Source organism: Piliocolobus tephrosceles, chromosome 13, assembly GCF_002776525.5.
Source record: "Piliocolobus tephrosceles isolate RC106 chromosome 13, ASM277652v3, whole genome shotgun sequence".
Classification (NCBI taxonomy): Eukaryota; Metazoa; Chordata; class Mammalia; order Primates; family Cercopithecidae; genus Piliocolobus; species Piliocolobus tephrosceles.
In genome coordinates this window covers 118910984-118932219 of record NC_045446.1, presented here as the reverse complement: position 1 = coordinate 118932219, position 21236 = coordinate 118910984, and the positions used below count along the sequence as shown (strand labels likewise).

Below are 21236 nucleotides of genomic sequence, written 5' to 3'. Positions count from 1 at the left end.
TCCTGGAAGCAGGAGAAATAATTTAAGCATGCCAGGAACATCTGCTGATGTCCTCAGTTCTTAATGATATACTTGCTTCTTGCAGGTGTGGTATGCCGCATCCTATGCTGAGTTCGTGAACCAGAAAATTCATGACATATCTGAGGAAGAAAGGAAAGGTGGTTAGACGTTTATGTTTTACATTTTGTATATGAATTCTAAATTGTATATATCACATCTTTATGAAACCTCTAATTTTTTTTGTCTCAGTATATTTCAGAAGCTATTCCAGTAGGTTTTTTGGAGACACACATCTCCATCTAATTCAGTGTCAAATTACAATGACATTTACATTTCTTTCATGTGTGCTGGAAAATAATATTTAATATAATGAAAACTTCCCAATACCAAATTAGAACCTAGATCAGAAGACGATTCCTATCCAGATTTTATCATCTCTGAGGATATACCAAGGCAGGCATTGGCTTTGTTTTTAATGCAAATGTCACTGAAGTATAATCTATATACAGAAAGATGTACACATTGTAAGTATACAACTTAAATTTTCACAAAGTGAACACACCCATGTAACCTGCCCCCAGATCAAGAAACAGAGCATTACTGTGCCCCAGAAGTTTCTTTGTGCTGCCTTCTAATTCCTACTCACTCCTAAGTACTCTCTCCTGCCTTCTAGTACCACACAATAAGATATGCTTGTCAATGAACTGTGCGTAATAGAATTATGTGATATGTACACTTTTGGTGCCTGGGCATCTTTTGCTCAACATGGTATTTGTGAGATTCATCCCCATTGGTGTATATAATTATAATGTATTTATTCTCGTTGTTATTTGGTATTCTGGTGTAGGAATGTAAAACAGTTGATTTTTCCATTTTACTGTAGATTTGGTTGTGAAATGCAATTCTGACACTATCCAGAGTTAGGTCAAGTTTCACAGGCTCAGGGCAGTCAAGACTTCAACACCAGCTGCAGGCTCTGGAGGTCCCAAGCCCCAGACCAACTAGCTATGGGTTAGGAGGTTCCCAGTACCTCCTCAGGTTTGATAATTCACGAGAATGACTCACAGAACTCGGAAAAGCGCTATTCTTAACGATGGTCATTTTGTTACAATCCTTTGTATTTATTATAATGTAAAGATCTATATATCTAATATATTAAAATGTATGATTTTTATATATTAGGGCCAGTCAAATGAAGAGATGCATATGGTGAGATCTGGGAAGCCCCAAAATGTCCTCAGGACATGCCACCCTCCTGGTACATTGATATATGATTCCCAACCACAGAAGCTCACCTGACTTCAGTGCCCAGCATTTTTATTGAGACCTCATGACATGGGCATAACTGATTCAATCATTGTCCGGGTGATCAAGCTTGACTGCCAGCTCCCCCTTCTCCTCCTCCTTCCATGAGGTCAGGCTGATAACCCCTGGCTCAAAGCCCCACATTTCTAATTACATGGTTGAGCTTTCCTGCATGGCCTGTCCCTGCTCTGAAGCATCTCATTAGAATACATTTGAGTATGTTTATGGCGTGGGACACCATGAATAACAAAGACACTCCGATGACTCAGGAAATCCCAGTGACTTAAAGGTTACCAACTAGGGAAAAAGACCAGGCAGATTCTTTATTACACGATAAGATTGTTTCTCGATTTTGGCTGTTTTGAAGAGTGCTGCTGCGAGCATTCTGACATGTATTTCAGTGAACCTATGTGCACATTTCTGTTGGGTATGTGTCTAGGAGTGGAGTTGCTGGGTCATGGAGTATGCCTACATTCAACTTAGGGGGTGCTTCTGAACATTTTGCTGAAGTGATTATACTGGGCGTTGAGTTTTAAGTTATTTGTTCTAAAACATACCCTCAGATTATGAAACCTGGGTGTGAATACTAGGCTATCTGAATACAGATCTTCGTAACATCTCATGTGTTTTTGGTGTGGTGAAGTCGTGTGCGTGTTTTGAGGGCTCTGAGAGGGTGACGTGAGGGTATTTGTTCCTTTGATGTCTTGCATGGATGCATTAGAAAGTAAGATCCTAAAAAGCAACTCTCTGCCAAGTTTTAGCTTTTGATTTGATAACAAAACAGTCATGCAAATAGCAGATACAGTATAGCTATGAACCCTTTGGGCTGCAGCAAGATAAGAATGGTGGGGATCGCAGGCATTTGAGTTGTATTGGTGTCTATTGATCATCAGCCTTCATGATGTCTCTTCTGTGACTGTAGTTCTTCGAGAGCAAGAGAAGAATTGGCCCTGCTATGAATGTAACCGCCGATTTATAAGCTCGGAGCAGTTGCAACAGCATCTCAATTCTCATGATGAGAAACTAGATGTGTTTAGCAGGTATGTATGAGGGAGAAAGGCCCACAGACCGAGCTTATAAAGGTTCAGAATAATTTCTATATTGTCCACTAGCTAATGAGTGTCTCCAAGTGTCATGTGTAGACAGGAAACCAGGTGGGCTACTGAGGGAATGGTGTTACCTGTCATCTCCTTTTCCCTCTGCTCCTCATTTACCGTTATCCATCTTTTCCAGCATAACCAGTACCCAGCAATGGGAGATCTTTCATCTTAGGTAAATCTCCCTTAACTGGAGATTCTGAAATAGGAATTTTTGAGATAGCACATACTTTTAAAATAATTCGGATCTCTGATTTTCAGACTTTTTTCAGCAGTACGATTACTTAATCAAACCAAGTCATATGTTTCATTCCACTATATAAAAAAGACAGATGAGGGGAGAATTGTATAGGATGAAGGGGGCAGGGGCCAGATCAGGTAGGGCCTTATGGGAAATGGTAAGAAATTTAGATTTTATTCCAAGTGTGATGAGAAGTCTTTAGAGGGTTTTGGTCAGGGAGTATTGTGATGTTGATTGTATGTTTTTGAAAACCATTTTGGATAAAAATAACACCTGGAAAAAAATAACCACCAGCTTATATTGGAGTAAGAGTGAAGACAAGGAGTCCTGTTAGCATCTATCACAACAGTTTGGGATAGGAATGAGGGTGGTTTGAAGTAGGGTCGTGCCAGGGGGACAGATGTAAGGTTGCCAGCTTTTCCAGGGTTTGGAAAGAGAGGAGACGTGTGAGATGGTAGTTAGGTAAGTGGGAAAGTGAATGTTCTAGGAAAGTACCATACAATTGCCCACTACATTAAATGCCCACTTGGGGTTCATGGTTATGAAATGAAAGTGAGCCCACTAGCATGACTGTGCGTTGTTCTCCAGCTTCATTCAGCTGCAGGGATGCTGGTGCAGAGCGGGCAGGGAATTGGATTACACAGGGTTGTGGCTTTGCCAAGTGCTCATAGCACACATTGAGAAAACAGAGCAGCTGTGGGATGGGAACTGAGAGTACACACAAGGGAGTGGTTCCAATGGATGACCTTGGAGTGTATGGGGTGGAAAAAGGGGAGAGAACATCAAGGCGGTGGTGCAGAGCTGCACAGGAGCACTAGAAGGATTGGATTGGAGATGCTCACGTGGCCGAAGGGTTGTTGAGTGCTTGTACCAGAGGGAGTAAACTACAGAGCCAGGGTAGTGTCCAAGTGGGCAGTGCATGGGATTGGCGTGAAGAGGCTTACAAGGGTGACAGGGTCTAGCATGTGACCACAGGGGTAAATGTCTAAGGGGGGGTGGACACAGTGAGATTTGAGTCACTCACTCCTGGGTATCTCCAAGACTCTGTTGGTGGCTCTATTGTAGCACTTTTTATTTTATATTGTGATTTTTGGTTTATATGCCACCTCCCTCTTCTAGAGCCCTGAGGGTAAAATCTGTTGCGTGTAATCTGATGTCCTTAGTGCCTAGCACAGTATGTGACACACAGTAGGTAATATGTTTGTTAGCCAACTGTTAAGAGAAACTTGGGATAACTAGGAAGGTTTGAACTTTGACTGGATATAATAATACTTAGCAACTATCAGGTATTTCTTAGGTGTGATAATGGTATTGTGCTCATATATATATAAAGAGTCCTTATGATTCAGAGAGACATGCCAAGATATCTAGAGATGAAAAGATATCTGGGATTTGCTTCCAGATCATCTACTGGGTATGTGTGTGGGCAAGTGGTGGGGATATAGATGGAAAAGGTTGACCGTGGGTTGAAAAATGTTGGAATTGGGTTATGGGTACATTGGGCTCATCATGCTGTTCTCTATATTTACCTAGGTTCAGAATTTTCCAACATGAAGAGTCTTTTAAAAGTTCCTGGAAAAAATATATAGTATTTGTTAAATTATTAAATAAATGAGTGGAAGGATGAAATTTGATCTCACTGACATTGTACACTTTCCACATACATATCTTCTAAAAGAAGCTCTCATAACCTACCTCTTTTAAGCCTCTTTCATTAAGGAATTTGTGTTTGTTGGCAATTCATGCCAGGCATGGTGGCTCGTGCCTGTAATCCCAGCACTTTGGGAGGCCCAAGAGGGAGGATTGCTTGAGTTTTAGACCAGCCCAGGCAACATGGTGAGATCCTGTCTCTACAAAAAATTAAAATTAGCTGGGCGTGGTGGTACATGCCTGTAGTCCCAGCTACTTGGGACGCTGAGGTGAGAAGATCGCTTGAGCCCAGGTGGCTGAGGCCGCAGTAAGCCATGGTTACATCACTGCACTCCAGCCTGGGTAGCAGAGCAAGTCCTAGTCTCAAAAAAAAAAAAAATCCATCAGAGCGGATGTAAAATTTAATTGATGTTTACTAGGCATGTTATGAAACAATTGAATTAGAGATTTGTTCTGACCTTCCAGAAGCTTGTAGTAAAACGAGAAAGTTGTTTGAATTTGGCCACGTTTCTTAGAAGGAATATGACGCGAGGCCAGGGGAGAAAGAGAGAAATAATGGGAATCTTGTCTCAGATGACATCTCCTGGGAACACACTCGAAGGCTTAGCATGTTCTGTCCTGTCTGCCTTTCTCACATCATTTCGGAAGCAAAATATTGTCAGTGATTTGAATGTTTATAGCTCTTTTCTTCAGAATAATTGAAGACATATCTTTAAGCTGTAATAGAGGGGAAGGATGAGACATTCAGAAAGTGTATGTGAGTAAAACAGTTGTTTCCACTGGAGAAAATCTGGGAAAGTAATAAGGTGAGAGGAATCATACTCTGGGGTTAGTAAGAATCATTTAGGTCACCACTTGTTATGGAATATTATGTAACCATGACGACCCGTAACCCAATCTCTTGTCCCTAGAACAAGAGGCAGAGGAAGGGGACGAGGCAAGAGGCGGTTTGGTCCAGGTCGACGGCCAGGGCGTCCTCCAAAATTTATCCGCCTGGAAATCACCAGTGAAAATGGGGAAAAGAGTGACGATGGGACACAGGTACAGGGGGACGGGAAGGAGCCCTCCTTAGATGCTTGTGTGGAGGACTCGCCAGATCCCTGACGAGATCTAAGTACAAAGACCTTCCCAATGTTTGTAGACCTTTCCTATCAGACCTTGCTGCCTGTTAATTAAAGCATGATTGGAGAATGCCAGAAAAGAATGTATTTTCAAGTGTTACCTACAACAAAAACCCAACTTTGCTGCTCTATAAAATTGACCAGAGTTAGTAGAGGTGGACTTTGTTTAATTAAACAATTAAAATTATTGATATTCCAGAAAAGTCAGATCACAGTCTGTTCCTTGTTAAGTGGTCTGGAACCTATCCTGCTTTTGCCTTCTGTGCATAGTCACCTAATCAACTTTCCCAGAGGGAGAATATTTTTTCTGAGTATTATGAATCTAGTCATTCCTAAATAAGCAGCAATTCTAAATCTGAGCCGACAGTCCCTCTGGCACTGATCTCTATTCCTGGTTCTTTCAAATTTCAGGACTTGCTACATTTTCCCACAAAGGAGCAATTTGATGAGGCTGAACCAGCCACTCTGAATGGGCTGGATCAACCAGAACAGACCACTATCCCAATCCCTCAGCTGCCACAAGAAACCCAGTCTTCCCTGGAACATGAACCAGAAACGCACACGCTGCATTTGCAGCCGCAGCATGAAGAGAGCGTGGTGCCCACCCAGAGCACGCTGACAGCCGACGACATGCGCAGAGCCAAGCGCATCCGAGTAAGTGGGGAAAGCCGGCGGCTCCTTGCACCTGCCGGTGATCTTCCTCCCACTAGCCGCTCTCTGGTGGTTTTCCAACCTATTCACCTTCCACTCTGAAATCTTGCATCTAGCCTGTCACATGCTCGATCCCATTATTTTGAAAGAAAGTATTCACTATTTCTCAATGTCTCTGTGTCCCATGGCAGGCTGGCATGGCTGGTCCTAGATTCAACCAAGTTAGTAATGACACAGAAGCCTAGAGGTTGGCAGCTCCTGGACTAGCTCTCTGCATCCCTCAATTCACAGATTAGAAGCGGAGAAATAAGTACATTTAGTTATAATAACCATTTATATTTTAAACCAGGCTAATTTGTGCCTAATCATAGCTCTCAAGTTAATTTTGGGTAACTAAATGTGCTTATCTACACTTTCCCAGGGGAGAATGGCAAATGTCATTACTCATCAATGTAAAGTGACCTGTGTCCAAGTTGATATGGCAGGTACAGTTCACACACCTGGGGATAGCTTGAGCCAAAGCTGTCAGTCGGAGAGTGAGTCAGTGTCTGAGTCACGTGACCTGTGTCTTGGCCTCAGGCCGCGCCGCTGCAGGGCTTTCCTGACTTGCAGTTCAGATGCGTTTTCTCTTATCTCACAAATAGCATTTGAGTCTGAGTTAGGAACTGCAGGGGATTCGGTGGAAAACAATATGGCTTTCCACCATATTGGGATATGTGGGATAAGTGCCTGGGCTGATAAAAACCAATGACTTAAAAGCCATGTTTGTGGCCGCTGAGTGCATAAAGACTTATTGGTACCTTCCAGTAGATGAAAGAGCCTTCCTAGGCTTTACAACTTCTACGTGCATGGTTGTTTCAGTGTCTGTTTCTTTTGGTCTTCTTATTTGCCTATAGGCTAGAAGGGACCTTGAAAAATAGTCTAGTCCATGCCTTCATGTAAAAACATATTTAAACATTTGTAGTCATATGATAGCTTTGAAGGGCTCTAAGAACTCTGAGGCTAAACAGCCTTTATGAGGGCCCTGGAATCAAAACATATAAAACTCTCAGCTCACTGGATATTATTTCACAAGAGTATATCAACATACAGAAATATAGGACAGCAAGGAAAAAAAGCTATGAATTAATGTCGTCTCATCCGTCATTCTCCTTTAGTTCCTAATCTGCACTTCTTTCTCTTGCTCAGTCACTATATTTTCTGCTCTGCCATTCTGATTTTTTTTACTAAGGCCAGAGAAATGCTTGCTAGATTTCTATTTTTTTTTTTTTTTTTGGAAGGAAAAAAACCCGAAGCCCACACATGCAGTGAAGTTGTGGATGCACAAACACAGTCCAGCCATAATTGTACTTGCATTTTTGAATGAGCAGGGTTACTGGTTTTGGTACAAGGTTCCTTGTGGCAAAGCAAAAGCCATATGTATTTGGTTTTTGGAGGTCAGTCTTAGTTGAGCTATTTTGTTTTTTTTTTCTCTCTCACACATTCTAAAAAGTAGGGCTATGTATTTTTTCATCTTTTCTATCCAGATTGGTAATGACCAACTGAAGGGAAGTCTTCCAATCCAATTGGTAATGTAACTATTTTTCTCTCCTCTAATGCTGCCTGCTCAGTTGGAGCTGCAGGTAGGTTTGTTTCCTGTGTTTCACATAACGGAATGTTACTTAAGTGTTTGCCTGACCTGCTGTTCTTTGCAACCTGTACTTACTAAATCCTGGTGGAAACCACAATTTGGTTGCTACAGTAAATGCAAATTAATGAAACATTGATAATTTAATTGTAAATAGATCAATGAATAAATTGTGGGCTGCAGGTTCCTCATATACAAAATGAAGGGTAGGACTAAGTGATCTCCAAGGTCCCTTCCAGCGCTAAAACCATTGGAATAACTTCTGCAATGGTGTTGAGTTCTAACTGTCTATTTGGCACTGTGCTGGGTACACAATAGAATTTTCACTTGAGCTTGCAGTCTAAGTAGGAAATCAATACTAATGTAGGGGAGTTTACGGTTAGGTGTTCAATGTGAAAGTATAACTTGGAAGAGTGAAAAGTCGAAGTAAAATAGAGGAGTTGGGATAATTCCTGGATGAGGTGAGACTTAGACTAGCCCTTGAAAGAGAGAGAGGAGGAAGGTAGACTGCTGCAGAGAATGATAGCCTTAGGATCAGAGGCCCAGACACAGGAGGTTCTTGCTGTGGTTCGGACAGTGCAGACATGAGCCTGGCCCTAGCAAGGGTGCACTGGAAGGATCGTGCAGAGTGAGCTGAGTTGGGCAGGGCTGGTCAACCAAAGGCTTTGAAAGTGGGCAGACAATTGTCCAAAGGAAGGTTGTTTAAAAGACCCCAAAACTGCCAGGCACGGTAGCTCACGCCTATAATCTCAGCACTTTGGGAAGCTGAGGCAGGTGGATTGCTTGAGTCCAGGAGTTCGAGACCAACCTGGGCAATGTGGTGAAACCCTGTCTCTACTAAAAAAAAAATACAAAAAATAGCTGGACACGGTGGCACGCACCTGTAGTCTCAGCTACTCGGGAGGCTGAGATGAGAGAATCCTCTGAGCCTGGAAAGTTGAGGCTGCAGGGAGCTGTGATCGTGCCACTGCACTCCAGCCTGGGTGATGGAGTGAGACTCTGTCTCAAAAAAAAAAAAAAAAGCCCCCAAATCAAAATCAACAAAACCCCAAATCAACAAATATGATTGTTTGATTTCCTTTTTGTGTCAGGATTAAAAGAGTATGAAAATTCATCAATAATTTAGGTTCTTTTAGCTATTAATATCAAACTTTAGAAACATTTTAGTCAGGCATGGTGTCATATACTTATAAGTCTCAGCTACCCTGGAGGCTGAGGTGGGAGGACTGCTTGAATCCAGGAGGTCGAGGCTGCAGTTAGCTATGATCATGCCACAACACTCCAGACTGGGTGATGGAGCAATACTCCATCTCTAAAAAACAAACCAAAAAACCCCCTAAACTTTAGAAACATTTTATGATCTTTGTCTACAAATAATCCGTTGTCTCAGAATTCATTGCAATGTGAGCTGAATCCCAAATCACAGAATTTAGCAACAATAAGATTTTGGTATCCCTAGAGTAGCCGATATATATTCATAGTGTGGTGGATTGCCTGATGAACTCAGGAAGCAGAAGGACTAGAGTGGATCTATGTGCTCTTTCCAACATTTTTCATGATTTCTTCTAGAAATGTGTACGGGTTGTGGCTCTGAGCTACAGAAGACACCTTAGAACAGAAATGGCCTGCAAGTGGGTCAAGGGGTGGGAACAGTTTCAGCATTTTTACGACCTTGTAACGATCCTATTAGTATCATTAGATCAGAGAAATATAATCTACTTCTTGAGTACGGACAGTGTTCAGGATGGAAATTGAAAAGATGATAAGGTTTGTCAATAGAGCCAAGAAAGTAGAGCCAGGTGGTGGCTCAGTTTAAATCAAGTGTCTGAAGGTACTCGCGCTAATCAGAAATGACAGAAGACCGATTAGCATAATTGACCAAAAGAAAACTGAGTTCTGGATTTGGCACCTGAGGAGAAATGGCATCCTCAGTGGGACCACAATCAATGTGCATTGTGTCTGTCCTTGGACACTTCAGTGAACATAGATAAAGGAAAAGATGCCTACATGGCAAAAGTGCTCTAAATCTTGTACCTTTGAACCTCAGAATAGTATTGGTTCATCTGCAGTATTTCCGTAAAGTTTTGAAAGTAGACAAAATAGTAAAGCTTTTATGTAAAATTAGGATCCAGACAGAGTAAAAAGATGAGGTGGCTGCTGAACTGTGCACAGACGTGAAAGCAAGCCCTGTGGCTGATTTGAGAACAAAACTATGCTTTTTTTTTTTTTTTTTTGAGACAGAGTCCACTGTAACCTCCAACTCCCAGGTTCAAGTGATTCTCCTGCCTCAACCTCCCAAGCAGCTGGGATTACAGCCCTGGGGTTACAGGTGACTGCTACCGTGCCTGGCTAATTTTTGAATTTTTGGTAGAGACAGGGTTTTACCATGTTGGCCAGGCTGGTCTCAAACTCCTGACCTCAGGTGATCTGTCCACCTCAGCCTCCCGAAATGCTGGGATTACAGGCGTGGGCCACCGTGCCCAGCCAAGAAAAGACCTATTCTTAAAAATCTCTGCAGATGCTATAGAAAAATCCTTGAAATCATTTTTTTTAGTTTCATATGAAATATATTTCACTGATTCTCAAACTACTTTTGAAGACTTCCTTAAGCTAAGCAGCTTATTAAGGGATCTGGATATAAAGGAGAATAAAGTATGACACATCCCCTGAAGCAGCCCCATGAGCTGAAGAAGACAACAGAATTGTTGTTTATCTACTCAACGTAAGTGAGTAGGTAGCAGCTTAAAAATCTTTCTCCTAGCCCCGTTAGGGAAGCCCTGAGAAGGAAATTTCCTGTTACATAGTAATTATGTCTAGAAATTTCACTGAATCAAAAATATTTTGTTTTCCTCCCATGATGATTTCACATTACATTTAGTTTAAAAGTTGTTGCTTACAAGTAATTTGAAGAGTGTAAGCATTGTTCACTGCACTTTCTTCATTACACAAGTCGCACTAAGATCTCCATCAATCCTTCAGTTACTCTTCGTTTATAGCTACATAGGCACAGTCATTCACAGACATACTTGAAAGATTCCCCCCACCCCCGCCTTGTAGCAATCTAGAGCTTTCCCTCAGTGTTTTGAGGAACTTATGAATGAATCTTCATTATAAGCGTAACTGAAAGATTGATTGATTCTGCATTCTCCGTGTGAGAGATGATTTTGTCGATCTGCTCGCAGCAGAGCATGAGTAGTTTTTCCAGTAGTGGTGATGGGTTTGCACCAAGTACCCATGCTCTCCCACTTGGGTTCCCTATAACAACTGCATGAATTTACAAGATGGCTAATCAGCATTACAAGTGCAATCTGTGCCTGAAAACAAACAGCGGAATTGCCTGGTCTAGGCAGGGAACAGTGTGATGAGCTTAACTTTGTTAGCATGGCATTCTAACCAGTAGAACTAACTAGCTATGCTGGGACCTTATCTTCTGTTTTCTAAGTAGAAAGTGATGAAATGCTTATATTCCATTTATGATGTGTGCTCATGTCTCATTCACATAAATCTGAATCCTTTTCAGTTCTTTTTCTTGAATTGAGATCTATAATTCTCATGGCATAAAATTTACCCTTTAAAGTGGTTTTTAGAACATTCTGAAGTTGTGCAATCTTCACCACTCTCTAATTCCAGAACACTTTCATCACCCCCAAAAGAAACCTGGTATCCATCCCCCTGAAAAGATGCCTGGTATCCGTTTCCTTCTCCACCCTGCCACTGGCAAGGACTACCCTTCAGTTCTTTTTATTGTCTTTTTTTTTTCCCCTAAACGTTTTAATCAAGCTTCAAATTCTTTTTCTCATGGATTTCAACAAGTAACATTTGGCTGACTTGCTCCAGCCTGATTCCTGCATGTGTGACTTACCCTAAGTCTTTTCCTCCAAGTCTTCCATTTTTATCCTGTTCTACTGTGGGATTTGTTTTATTATACAAGTCTTCTATTGGGAACACTTTTTTTGTGTTACTTAAACCCTTTCGAAAGAAAACCCACATACATAGATGTAAAACAAAACACAAAAAAGTCTCGTCTTTTCAAGATGAACTTCTTTGAGGATGGCTTCATTTTTAGTGTCTTCACCAGAAAAATCTTTCAACTGTGTGTGTCCTAGAGTTGAACTTCTATGGGAAGTCTGTGATTGCAGAGATCATCCTCTCTTTCTCTGTAAAAGCGTGATCCAGTTGCACTCTTAATTTCCTCACTAAATGATCACATTTGTGTATGTCTTTCAGAATGCAGCTCTTCAGCATCTGTTTATTCGGAAGTCCTTCCGGCCTTTTAAATGCTTGCAGTGTGGGAAGGCCTTCCGGGAAAAGGACAAACTGGACCAGCACTTGCGCTTCCATGGGCGGGAGGGGAACTGCCCACTGACCTGTGACCTCTGTAACAAGGGCTTCATCAGCAGCGCGTCCTTGGAGAGCCATATGAAGCTCCACTCAGACCAGAAGACTTACTCTTGCATTTTTTGCCCAGAATCCTTTGACCGCCTTGATTTGTTGAAAGATCATGTGGCCATTCATATCAATGATGGCTACTTCACCTGCCCAACTTGTAAGAAACGGTTCCCAGATTTTATCCAGGTGAGTGTCTACTACTGAGATTCCTGTCTGCTTCCTTCTGTTGGTAAAAGAAACTTCGATTTTTGGAAAACCGAGACTGCCTAGCACCTGCATTTTCATCCCTTCTTTGAAACAACTTTACAATTGAGAACAATATTTCTTCAATCAAACTACTTTTATAAACAAAAGATTATTATGACCCTTAATTGTCCAGATCAGACATTGACATTAAAGTGTTTAAGTTATAATACAAGTAATAAACACCCAGATCTGTTATAATTTTTAAAAAATCTTTCATAATCCATGTGAATATCTATTGCTTATAAAATATACAGAGCCTGTAGAAGACACACTCCCATTTCTGAGGGGCTGGGAACATCTCCCTACTGCTACTGTGGTTTCCTGCTTGCTTTAACCGAGGCCATACGTTTCGGAAGGAAACAAAGAGAAAGTTGGTATATAATGTACTTTTGTATCAAGAACCCACCGTCTCCTCCCCTGTAGTGTATTCTTTGCTGGAGCAAAATGGGTGAAGATAAATTTCAGAATACTCATGATTTCATTTGGACTTTACATGATAGGATTTTCCTATGCCTGTCAGTGAATAATGAAACATTTTGTAAAAATACACCTTTTCAATTACCAAAGGAAAAGAAGACTAGGATTTACTTTTAGTTCTGCTAGTGTTGAGAGTCTTGGAGATTTTCTCACTTCACACAAACTAGTAGAAAGGTTGCTTTAAGGCATCATTTAATGGCAAAAGAAACTCCAAAAATAATGAAGCAAACTGTCTTATAGGAATAGTTTGATAGGACTCACTACTTAGCTTCCTTCGTCAGCTCTTCTTCATTGGATATGTGTGGCTAAGAGAGTTCAGAAGCCCTATTCCTTTATTTGTCTAAAAGTCAGGGAAGCAAGTCCCAGTTGAGAAATGACGCCAGCGTCATATTGCTCTCATAAACCGGTAATGTCTTCTGTATCCACTCATTCATGTCTTTAATTCTTCAGAACTTGATTTTATAAGAAGATGTAAAAGCATCAAAAGGGGCTAAATTGCTTTTGTGCAGATTAAAGCCGGAGAAAAGTAAGGAAGAACTGGTTTTTGTCTTCCTATAGATCCTTTTTAGCAAGATTCATTTAAACCCGAGGAACTTTTGCTTTTTATCTTTAAAAAATGGGCTCCAAGCAAGCACCCTCCCTCTCTCTCTCACGTTTCAAGTCGTCGGGGAGGTTAGGATTTCTAAGGCTTTCTGGCTACTTGTTTTGTTTCTTTGTGACAGGGACAGTATGTGTTATTGAGGCCAATTATCACATCTGATTGGATTCCTCGGCGGGGGTTGATGAAAACCCATGGTAATGCATTTGGCTCCCTCTAGCGTTGACAAGCTGCCTTTGGTCATTTCCTTTGGTGCCTGTGTCCTCTGAGTTTTCCCATGGTTTTTACTGCCAGGTGAAAAAACACGTGCGCAGCTTCCACTCAGAAAAGATCTACCAGTGCACAGAGTGTGACAAGGCCTTCTGTCGCCCTGATAAACTGCGACTCCACATGCTCCGGCATTCGGACCGCAAAGACTTCCTGTGTTCCACCTGTGGGAAGCAATTTAAGGTATGACACCAAGACACAGCCCAAGGTGGTTCTCGTGGCCACTGGAATTATAGCAAGCTGAGGGTAAATGCCTGTTCAGTTCATCAGTTTTTCACCCACTTCTGATGAACCGGACCTGAGATGCACTTTGGGCCTTGTGTTAGTTATAAAACTAACTATATGCTATATAATTTTTAGCTAAATTGCTTTTATGCAGATTAAAGCCGGAGAAAAGTAAGGAAGAACTGGTTTTTGTCTTCCTATAGATCCTTCTTAGCAAGATTCATTTAAACCCAAGGAACTTTTGCTTTTTATCTTTAAAAAATGGGCTCCAAGCAAGCACCCTCCCTCTCTCTCTCCAGCTTTACCCATAACTCACCTTCCAGCTTTACCCATAACTAACTAAGTTATGCACTTTGGGCCTTAGTTATAAAATTAAGGGGGAAAACTTACTGTCTCAAAATAGCTAATTCAAATCCCCAAACAAGTAGAGTAAAAATGCATCTCCTAAAAGAATCCAAATGTATAATGACAAGTATAACTAAATTGCTATTGAGATTTCCTAACAGACCAATACCTCTACTTAACATTCAGATCAAGAGGTTTTTGTTGAGCACTGATTAAGTATAAGAGCCAGTAAGTGAGCCTTGCAGGCAGCAGGACTCTCATCTAATACAGGTGGGAAATCTGAAGAGTGCTGAGAAGGCTTAGACTGCTTTGGAGAATGTTAATGACCTCAAAGATTAAAGTAGAACATTATAAGTGTTGGTAACCCACCTGGAACTTAGAAGAAGCCAAGCAAAACCCTGCAGGGGACCCAGAAATAAAAGTTAAATAAGTAAATGTAAAAACAATGAAAGATGCTTCATTGGGAAATCAGGTGATTCTGCAAAACCGTCATCGGAAGATATTCTACTGAATATGATTGTAGGCCACACTCTCATAGAAACTGGAAAAGAATCAGAAATGGATTCAGGAGAGGAAAGCTAAGGGTATGCTTGTAACAGATGCAAAGAAATTAAAGAGAAATAGAATTTTCAAAGCTTGTTTTATGGTAAGCGTGTTATAAAATATAATCTAATGCCTTTTAATATATAGTAGCACAATTTAGAATTGTGTAGAGAACTTCAATGTGAAAAGTATAAGTAGGTCTGGGATTTTTCTGTTTTTTCAAAAAAAAATCATATCTAAAAGGATTCCTGTTTTGTGATACTGTTTGGCCATCCATCCATCCCATCCAGCCAATGTTTTTTGATTTTTCATTTTGTGCCAGATACCATATTTTAACACCTTGGAATATTTCTTTAAAATTTCTTTGCTTGCTTTCATTTTCTCTTTTACTTTGACCCAGTATATTCAGCACAGTTCAATCAGGGAAGCAAAGCCACTGTGAGTGTCACAGAAGATTTTCTTATAGGACTGAGAACTGAATTATAGGAGAAGATGGAGAAGTGAGGGTCGAAGGGAGCAGCTGGGAGGTCGGAAGTCAGCAGTATGCCCACAGAAGCACTGGTCTGGGTGGTCCAATGGGAACTTACCTGGGAATCTAGGAACCAGGCCCTTCCACCTGCAGTGGGGGCCAGGAAGGAGAGCTGGTACGGTCTGTAGAAGACTGTGTCACTGCATCTGGTGGCGGATATGGAGCTGGCCAGCAGGGCTGGCAGTCAGGAAGACATCTTGTGGCTGGGTGGGAAAGAGAGGATAAGTAGGGACCCACAGTTACCTCTGTGTGACACTGTCTAGAGCAGCACGGAGCTGCTTCCTTTCCACCTTCCAGGCTGGTGTGAGTTTCTGTTTGGCTGACCCAACTCGAAACCATGCTGGGAAGGAGATTCCCTTCAAATGTAGTTCCCTTTGGCCAAGTTGACCCAGCACAAAACCACTACCACCTACCTTCCTGGCATATTTTCAAACTAGAATCAGAGTAATTTTTCTGGAGAACAGCTCTGATGTCATGTCCTTTCTGAAAAACTCTTTAATAGCTCTTCACGCAGATAAATCCCGAAGTTCTTGTTACTTCTAAGATGCTACAAGATCTGGCTCCTGCCAGCCTCTCTGGTTCCCGCCTCCCTGTGCACTCAGGGTGACCTGAACTCCATAGCTTTACCCAAGTGCGGCGTACTCTCTCTCCTTGGGCCTTTGTTTGCACTTGCTCTCACTCCTCCTCCTGACTTGAAACGCACTTTCAAACTGTCATATTCCTTTACCTGGCTAATGTCACTTCATATGGGGCATTTCCTGACCCCTGGATTAAGTGCGGCTTCTCCCATGAATTCCCACAGGGCCTTTTGCTGGCGACCCTGTCGTAGCATTTGTGTATTGCATTTGCCTGTCCTGCTAAGTGTAAGCTCCATGAAGGCAGCATTGAAGTCAAGGTGGAACCTTCTGACTTAGGGAGTTCACACTAGAATAGAGAAAAGAATAAAGTGGCCAGGCGCGGTGGCTCAATCCTATAATCCCAACACTTTGGGAGGCTGAGGCGGGCAGATCACCTGAGGTCAGGAGTTTGAGACCAGCCTGACCAACATGGAGAAACCCCGTCTCTACGAAAAATATAAAAGTAGCCAGTCGCGGTGGCACATAACTGTTATCCCAGCTACTCAGGAGGCTGAGGCAGGAGAAAAACGTGAACCTGGGAGGCCGAGGCTGCGGTGAGGTGAGATCGTGCGATTGTACTCCAGCCGGGGCAACAGAGTGAGACTCCGTCTCAAAAATGCCGCGAGAGGGATTCACTGATTTGGGTTATAGGGGAGACCTCATGGATACGGTGACACTTTTGAATCCACTCATGGGTACGGAAGGGTTTGCCAGCTAGGGAAAGGGAGAGGTGAGGAGTGAGGGAGGGATATGGGCATCTCAAGCAGAGGGAGCAGCAGGAGTAGCGATGCCACGTTCAGGAGGTGGGAGAAGGGGTGTGATGGAGGCTGTGGCAAGAGGAAGCCCGGGAAGCAGGTTAAGCTAGCGCGCTGTGCTAAGTCATCACTTACCAGTAAGTGAGCCCTAACGTCTCAGAGCTGGGCTAATTCAGGTGGAGGCAGTGGCTGTGGAGAAGAGGGGCCGTGTTCAAGACAGGTGTCATGGGAGGCTGACAAGACCTTGCAGCCTCCCAAAGTGCTGGGATAGACGGGGAAGGGTAGACGACGAGGAATGGAGATTTGCAGCTGGAGAGGCTAGATGTTTGGGAACACCACTGATATGAAAAAGCACGACTTAGGCAGAAGGAGTGGGGGCAGATAGCGGATTTGGTTTGGGGGATGTTAGGATGGAAAGGCCTCATGGAGATTTGGCATCCAGCAAATGTGTGCCTGTCACGATGTTCATAGCATGGTGTGGTATTTGTGTTAGGCTTTGAAATTTACGTGATGATTCGGTTAAGGTAAATTGGTTGTTTAAAGGGAATAGACAGGGGAACTAGTAAACATTGATGCTTAGGAAAAAGTGGGAATGCGAGAGGAGTTGGAGGAAGAGGAAAAGAAAAAATAGCGGCAGTGCAACAGTGCTTTGTCATCGTATAACACTAAAGAAAAATACCGTCATTTAGGGCAGTATCCTTAATCCACATCCTACTGCAGCCTACAAAGCTCTGAACATTCCCTCCTGCGCTTTCCAGAAATGAAGGTGGGTGGGATAGGAAGAAAGAGCGGTTGGGTCATATGCATTGTAGCAGAAGAGGCAGGTGGGTGAGGGAGGTCTGGCATTCGAGCTGGGCCCTTAGCCTACTCCCCAATACTTGGTAGGCACTCAAGGAATATTTGTTGAGTAAATGTGCTGAAAAATGAGGTCCTTAAAAAAGTCCCTGTACCAAAAGGTGGGAAGAACTGGTTTGTAGAAAGGCTCAGAGTCTTTACAGGACTAATAACAATTCATTCATGTGTCCCAGAGCAGAAAGCCTCACTGGATCAGGGAGCTGGCACTTTGTTTTTATTCAGGATGGGCTCTGCCTAATTCTCTCCGTGGACTCACATCAGCATGTGTCACTAAATAGTGAAACCAGGAGCTGAGCCCTGGGCCCCATGCTCCATCATAATGAACAATGGATTTGTTTACTTGAACTTCTAATTCTGTAAGGTGAGAAGTTCTAAATCCATAAGATAGAGATTCTTACTTAAATTCTTTTGGGATTTAGAAAAATATAATGTTTGCTGAAATATGTGGGAATTGAGTATACACATGGATTTTTTTTTTTTTTTTGACAGAGTCTTGCTCTATTGCCCAGGCTAGAGTGCAGTGGTGCAGTCTCAGCTTAGTGCAACCTCCGCCTCCTGGGTTCAAGTAATTCTCCCGCCTCAGCCTCCTGAATAGCTGGGATTACGTGCGCCACCACACCCAGCTAATTTTGTATTTTTTGTAGAGACAGGATTTCACCGTGTTGGCCAGGCTGGTCTCAAACTCCTGACGTGAGGCAATCCGCCTGCATCGGCCTCCCAAAGTGCTAGGATTACAGGCATGAGCCACTGCACCCGGCCTACGCATGGCTTCCAAAACCTAGTATTACCTATTATCAATTTGTCTTCTTTTATACCAGGCTTATTCCATGTTCTCTTTAATTCCTCTACATAAATGCACAGTCTTTATTCTCAAAAGTCAGTATGTATCTTTCCTATTTAATGGTCATTTTAAACCAAGGTTCATTGGAATGCACATATTTGCTAGTGAACAGAGTAACTCCCAGGCAGTTTTAACACATCTTTCTATGTCCTAGTGTTCCAGCAACTCAAACGTCTCTTGGAGGCTTGTGGCTACTGCTAATTTGTATTGATTTTTAAAATTATCCCTTCAATTAAAAATGTTCTACCAACATGTCTACCCTGTTTTCAAAAATTCTCTCCAAATAGCGAAAAGACAAACTACGGGAACACATGCAGAGGATGCATAATCCTGAGAGGGAGGCCAAGAAAGCTGACCGCATCAGCCGCTCCAAGACGTTCAAGCCCCGCATCACGTCCACAGACTACGACAGCTTCACGTTCAAGTGCCGCCTGTGCATGATGGGCTTCCGCCGGCGCGGCATGCTGGTCAGTGCCAAGTGGCCGCGGGTTCCTCTGTCTTCCCAGCACACCTCATTTCTGTCGATGATGGTGACTTTTGTGTTGTATTCTGTCCTAAGTCATATTGATCAATGGTTTTGTCAATGTCCAGGGGAAGAAACAGAGGCAAACAATTCCCACTTTGGAGTTCTGTCTTTTCCAGTCTCCCTTTGCCCTCTTGCTGCTTTTTGGGTCAATTCTTGCAAGAGGCTTTTTTTTTTTTTAATCACTTTTCATTACTAGTTTTGTTTTTCTTTACCCATCTCAATCTCTGCTCTCACCTTATTTTATTTCCCTCTTTTGTGTCCCTCAATGTATTTTCTTGTGGGGTGTTTGCCTTCTCCCCAGCTGTTCCCTTTTATTTTATTTTATCTTATTTATTTATCGTTGAGATGGAGTTTCACTGTTGTTGCCCTGGCTGGAGTGAAATGGCGTGATCTCGGCTCACTGCAACCTCCCCCTCGCAGGTTCAAGTGATTCTCCTGCTTCAGCCTCCTGAGTAGCTGGGATTACAAGTGCCCACCACCATGCCTGGCTAATTTTTATATTTCATGGTGAAACAGGATTTCACCATGTTGGCCAGGCTGGTCTCAAACTCCTGACCTCAGGTGATCCACCCTCCTCAGCCTCCCAGAATGCTGGGATTACAGGCATCAGCCACTGCGCCCAGCCCCCAGCTGTTTCCTTTTAATGCCTCTCTTTTCCAGATATCAAACAGCAGTAGAAGGAAGCTTTCCATCAAAGCAGGGTATGTGCAGTATGTGCATCCAGATTAGCTGAAGTATCAGGACAGCCAGTGCTCTGCTCTCAACTCATTTTGACCTTGTTACAGGTGCAGAATATATTTCTGCCAGGAGCTGGAAAGTCATAGGGCAAATTAAAATTCAGAACCTTGGTCTGTATCTCATTCCATGTGCTTAGTAAGGCTAGGGCATTAAATCATGAAAGACAGGTTTGCATGAGGAGAACTCACCAAAGAAATTCATATCAGTGTAATTTTCCTTTTTCCAATAGTAGTTCTTTCAGCCAAAGACTGTTGATGGCTGAATTCACCACAGTGAGTTCACCTTCAGTTGTCTGGTGAATTATTAACTCCTGTTAACCCTGACTGTGAGTGCTTTGGTGTCAGATGGGGTCTGGTGATGCTGGTCCTGGCCAAATGCCTTATTGTTCTGGGGCATTGCTTCAGAGAATTTCAGCTTCTGGCGGTCATTTTGAGAGGCATTTGTGTAGCTTCCGTTTGGTTAATGGGATCTCTTTTTCTCATTTGTTCTTTGTTTTCACTTTAGGTAAATCACCTGTCAAAGAGACACCCAGACATGAAGATAGAAGAGGTGCCAGAGTTAACTCTACCCATCATAAAACCCAATCGTGATTACTTTTGTCAGTATTGCGATAAGGTAAAAGGGAAATACTCATGCTGGTGTGCCACTGGGGTTCCCTGCTTAGAGCTGACTCGTCCGCATTTATAAATATATGCTATGATTTGTTTGTCACTCTGACCAGATGGTTCCCTGTCTCTCCGTATTCAGACAAGAAAGGACTAGAAATACAGCCTAATTTTAAGCCAATTTTTTTTTCTTAAGAAATAGTTGACTTCATTTTTCTTACTGTCCCTTCTCTCTGTGATTTTTGTTACACTAGAAGAGGCTTATTACTGAGTGCCTAGTGTACGAATTAATTTCAAATTCCTAGGTTCTAAAATGAGAGCATTTATCATATGACCTATAACATATATGGTAGATTGGGGGTTTCTATAAGGTGCGGGGGTTGGGAAAGCTTCGTGGTGGAGTACTCTACTTGTACTACTCCATTATTTTTGTGTAGTTTCAGAAAAGACACAGAATATATATTTGTTGTTCCACCATGATATCCTTTCTTTCTTTTTGAGATGGAGTCTTGCTCTGTCGTCCAGGCTGGAGTGCAGTGGCATGATCTCGGCTCACTGTAACCTCTGCCTCCTGGGTTCAAGCGATTCTCCTGCCTCAGCCTCCAGAGTAGCTGGGATTACAGGCGCCCGCCACCACGCTCAGCTAATTTTTGTATTTTTAGTAGAGATGAGGTTTCACCATGTTGGCCAGGAAGATCCGCCCTCAGGTGATCCGCCCACCTCAGCCTCCCAAAGTGCTGGGATTATAGGCATGAGCCACCACGTCCGGCCATCCTTTCCTTATATAATGTAGCTATATCAGCTTAAAAGTGAGAAGCATTTTTTAACATAGATTCCCACTATAGATAGCAGTTGCTATTGACGTTGCCATTTGGAAGATTCTCTGGCTCCTGGTCTTCAGCTGCGTACATCGTATGGGAGCTGTCACAGGCAGCTCTCATCTGAGGTGGACGGGCCTCGAAAACAATTACCTTCCTGTGTCTGTGTA

The 21236-nt window shown here is 42.6% G+C and overlaps 1 protein-coding gene across 5 annotated transcripts in view; it reads left to right on the top strand.

Moving 5' to 3' along the window:
• The window catches only part of PRDM10 (PR/SET domain 10), a 102801-nt gene that overhangs the window by 64957 nt on the left and 16608 nt on the right, over window positions 1-21236 (top strand). For all 5 annotated transcript variants that reach the window (XR_003307691.1, XM_026450443.1, XM_026450440.1 and 2 more), the window contains exons 8-15: window positions 86-158; window positions 2228-2345; window positions 5205-5334; window positions 5826-6068; window positions 11920-12267; window positions 13697-13852; window positions 18667-18846; window positions 20148-20258. Coding sequence is in view for 4 of the 5 variants with exons in the window: in XM_026450443.1 (XP_026306228.1) it covers window positions 86-158; window positions 2228-2345; window positions 5205-5334; window positions 5826-6068; window positions 11920-12267; window positions 13697-13852; window positions 18667-18846; window positions 20148-20258 (1359 nt within the window). In the remaining variant the exon portion in view is untranslated. The remainder of the gene's footprint in view (window positions 1-85; window positions 159-2227; window positions 2346-5204; window positions 5335-5825; window positions 6069-11919; window positions 12268-13696; window positions 13853-18666; window positions 18847-20147; window positions 20259-21236) is intronic.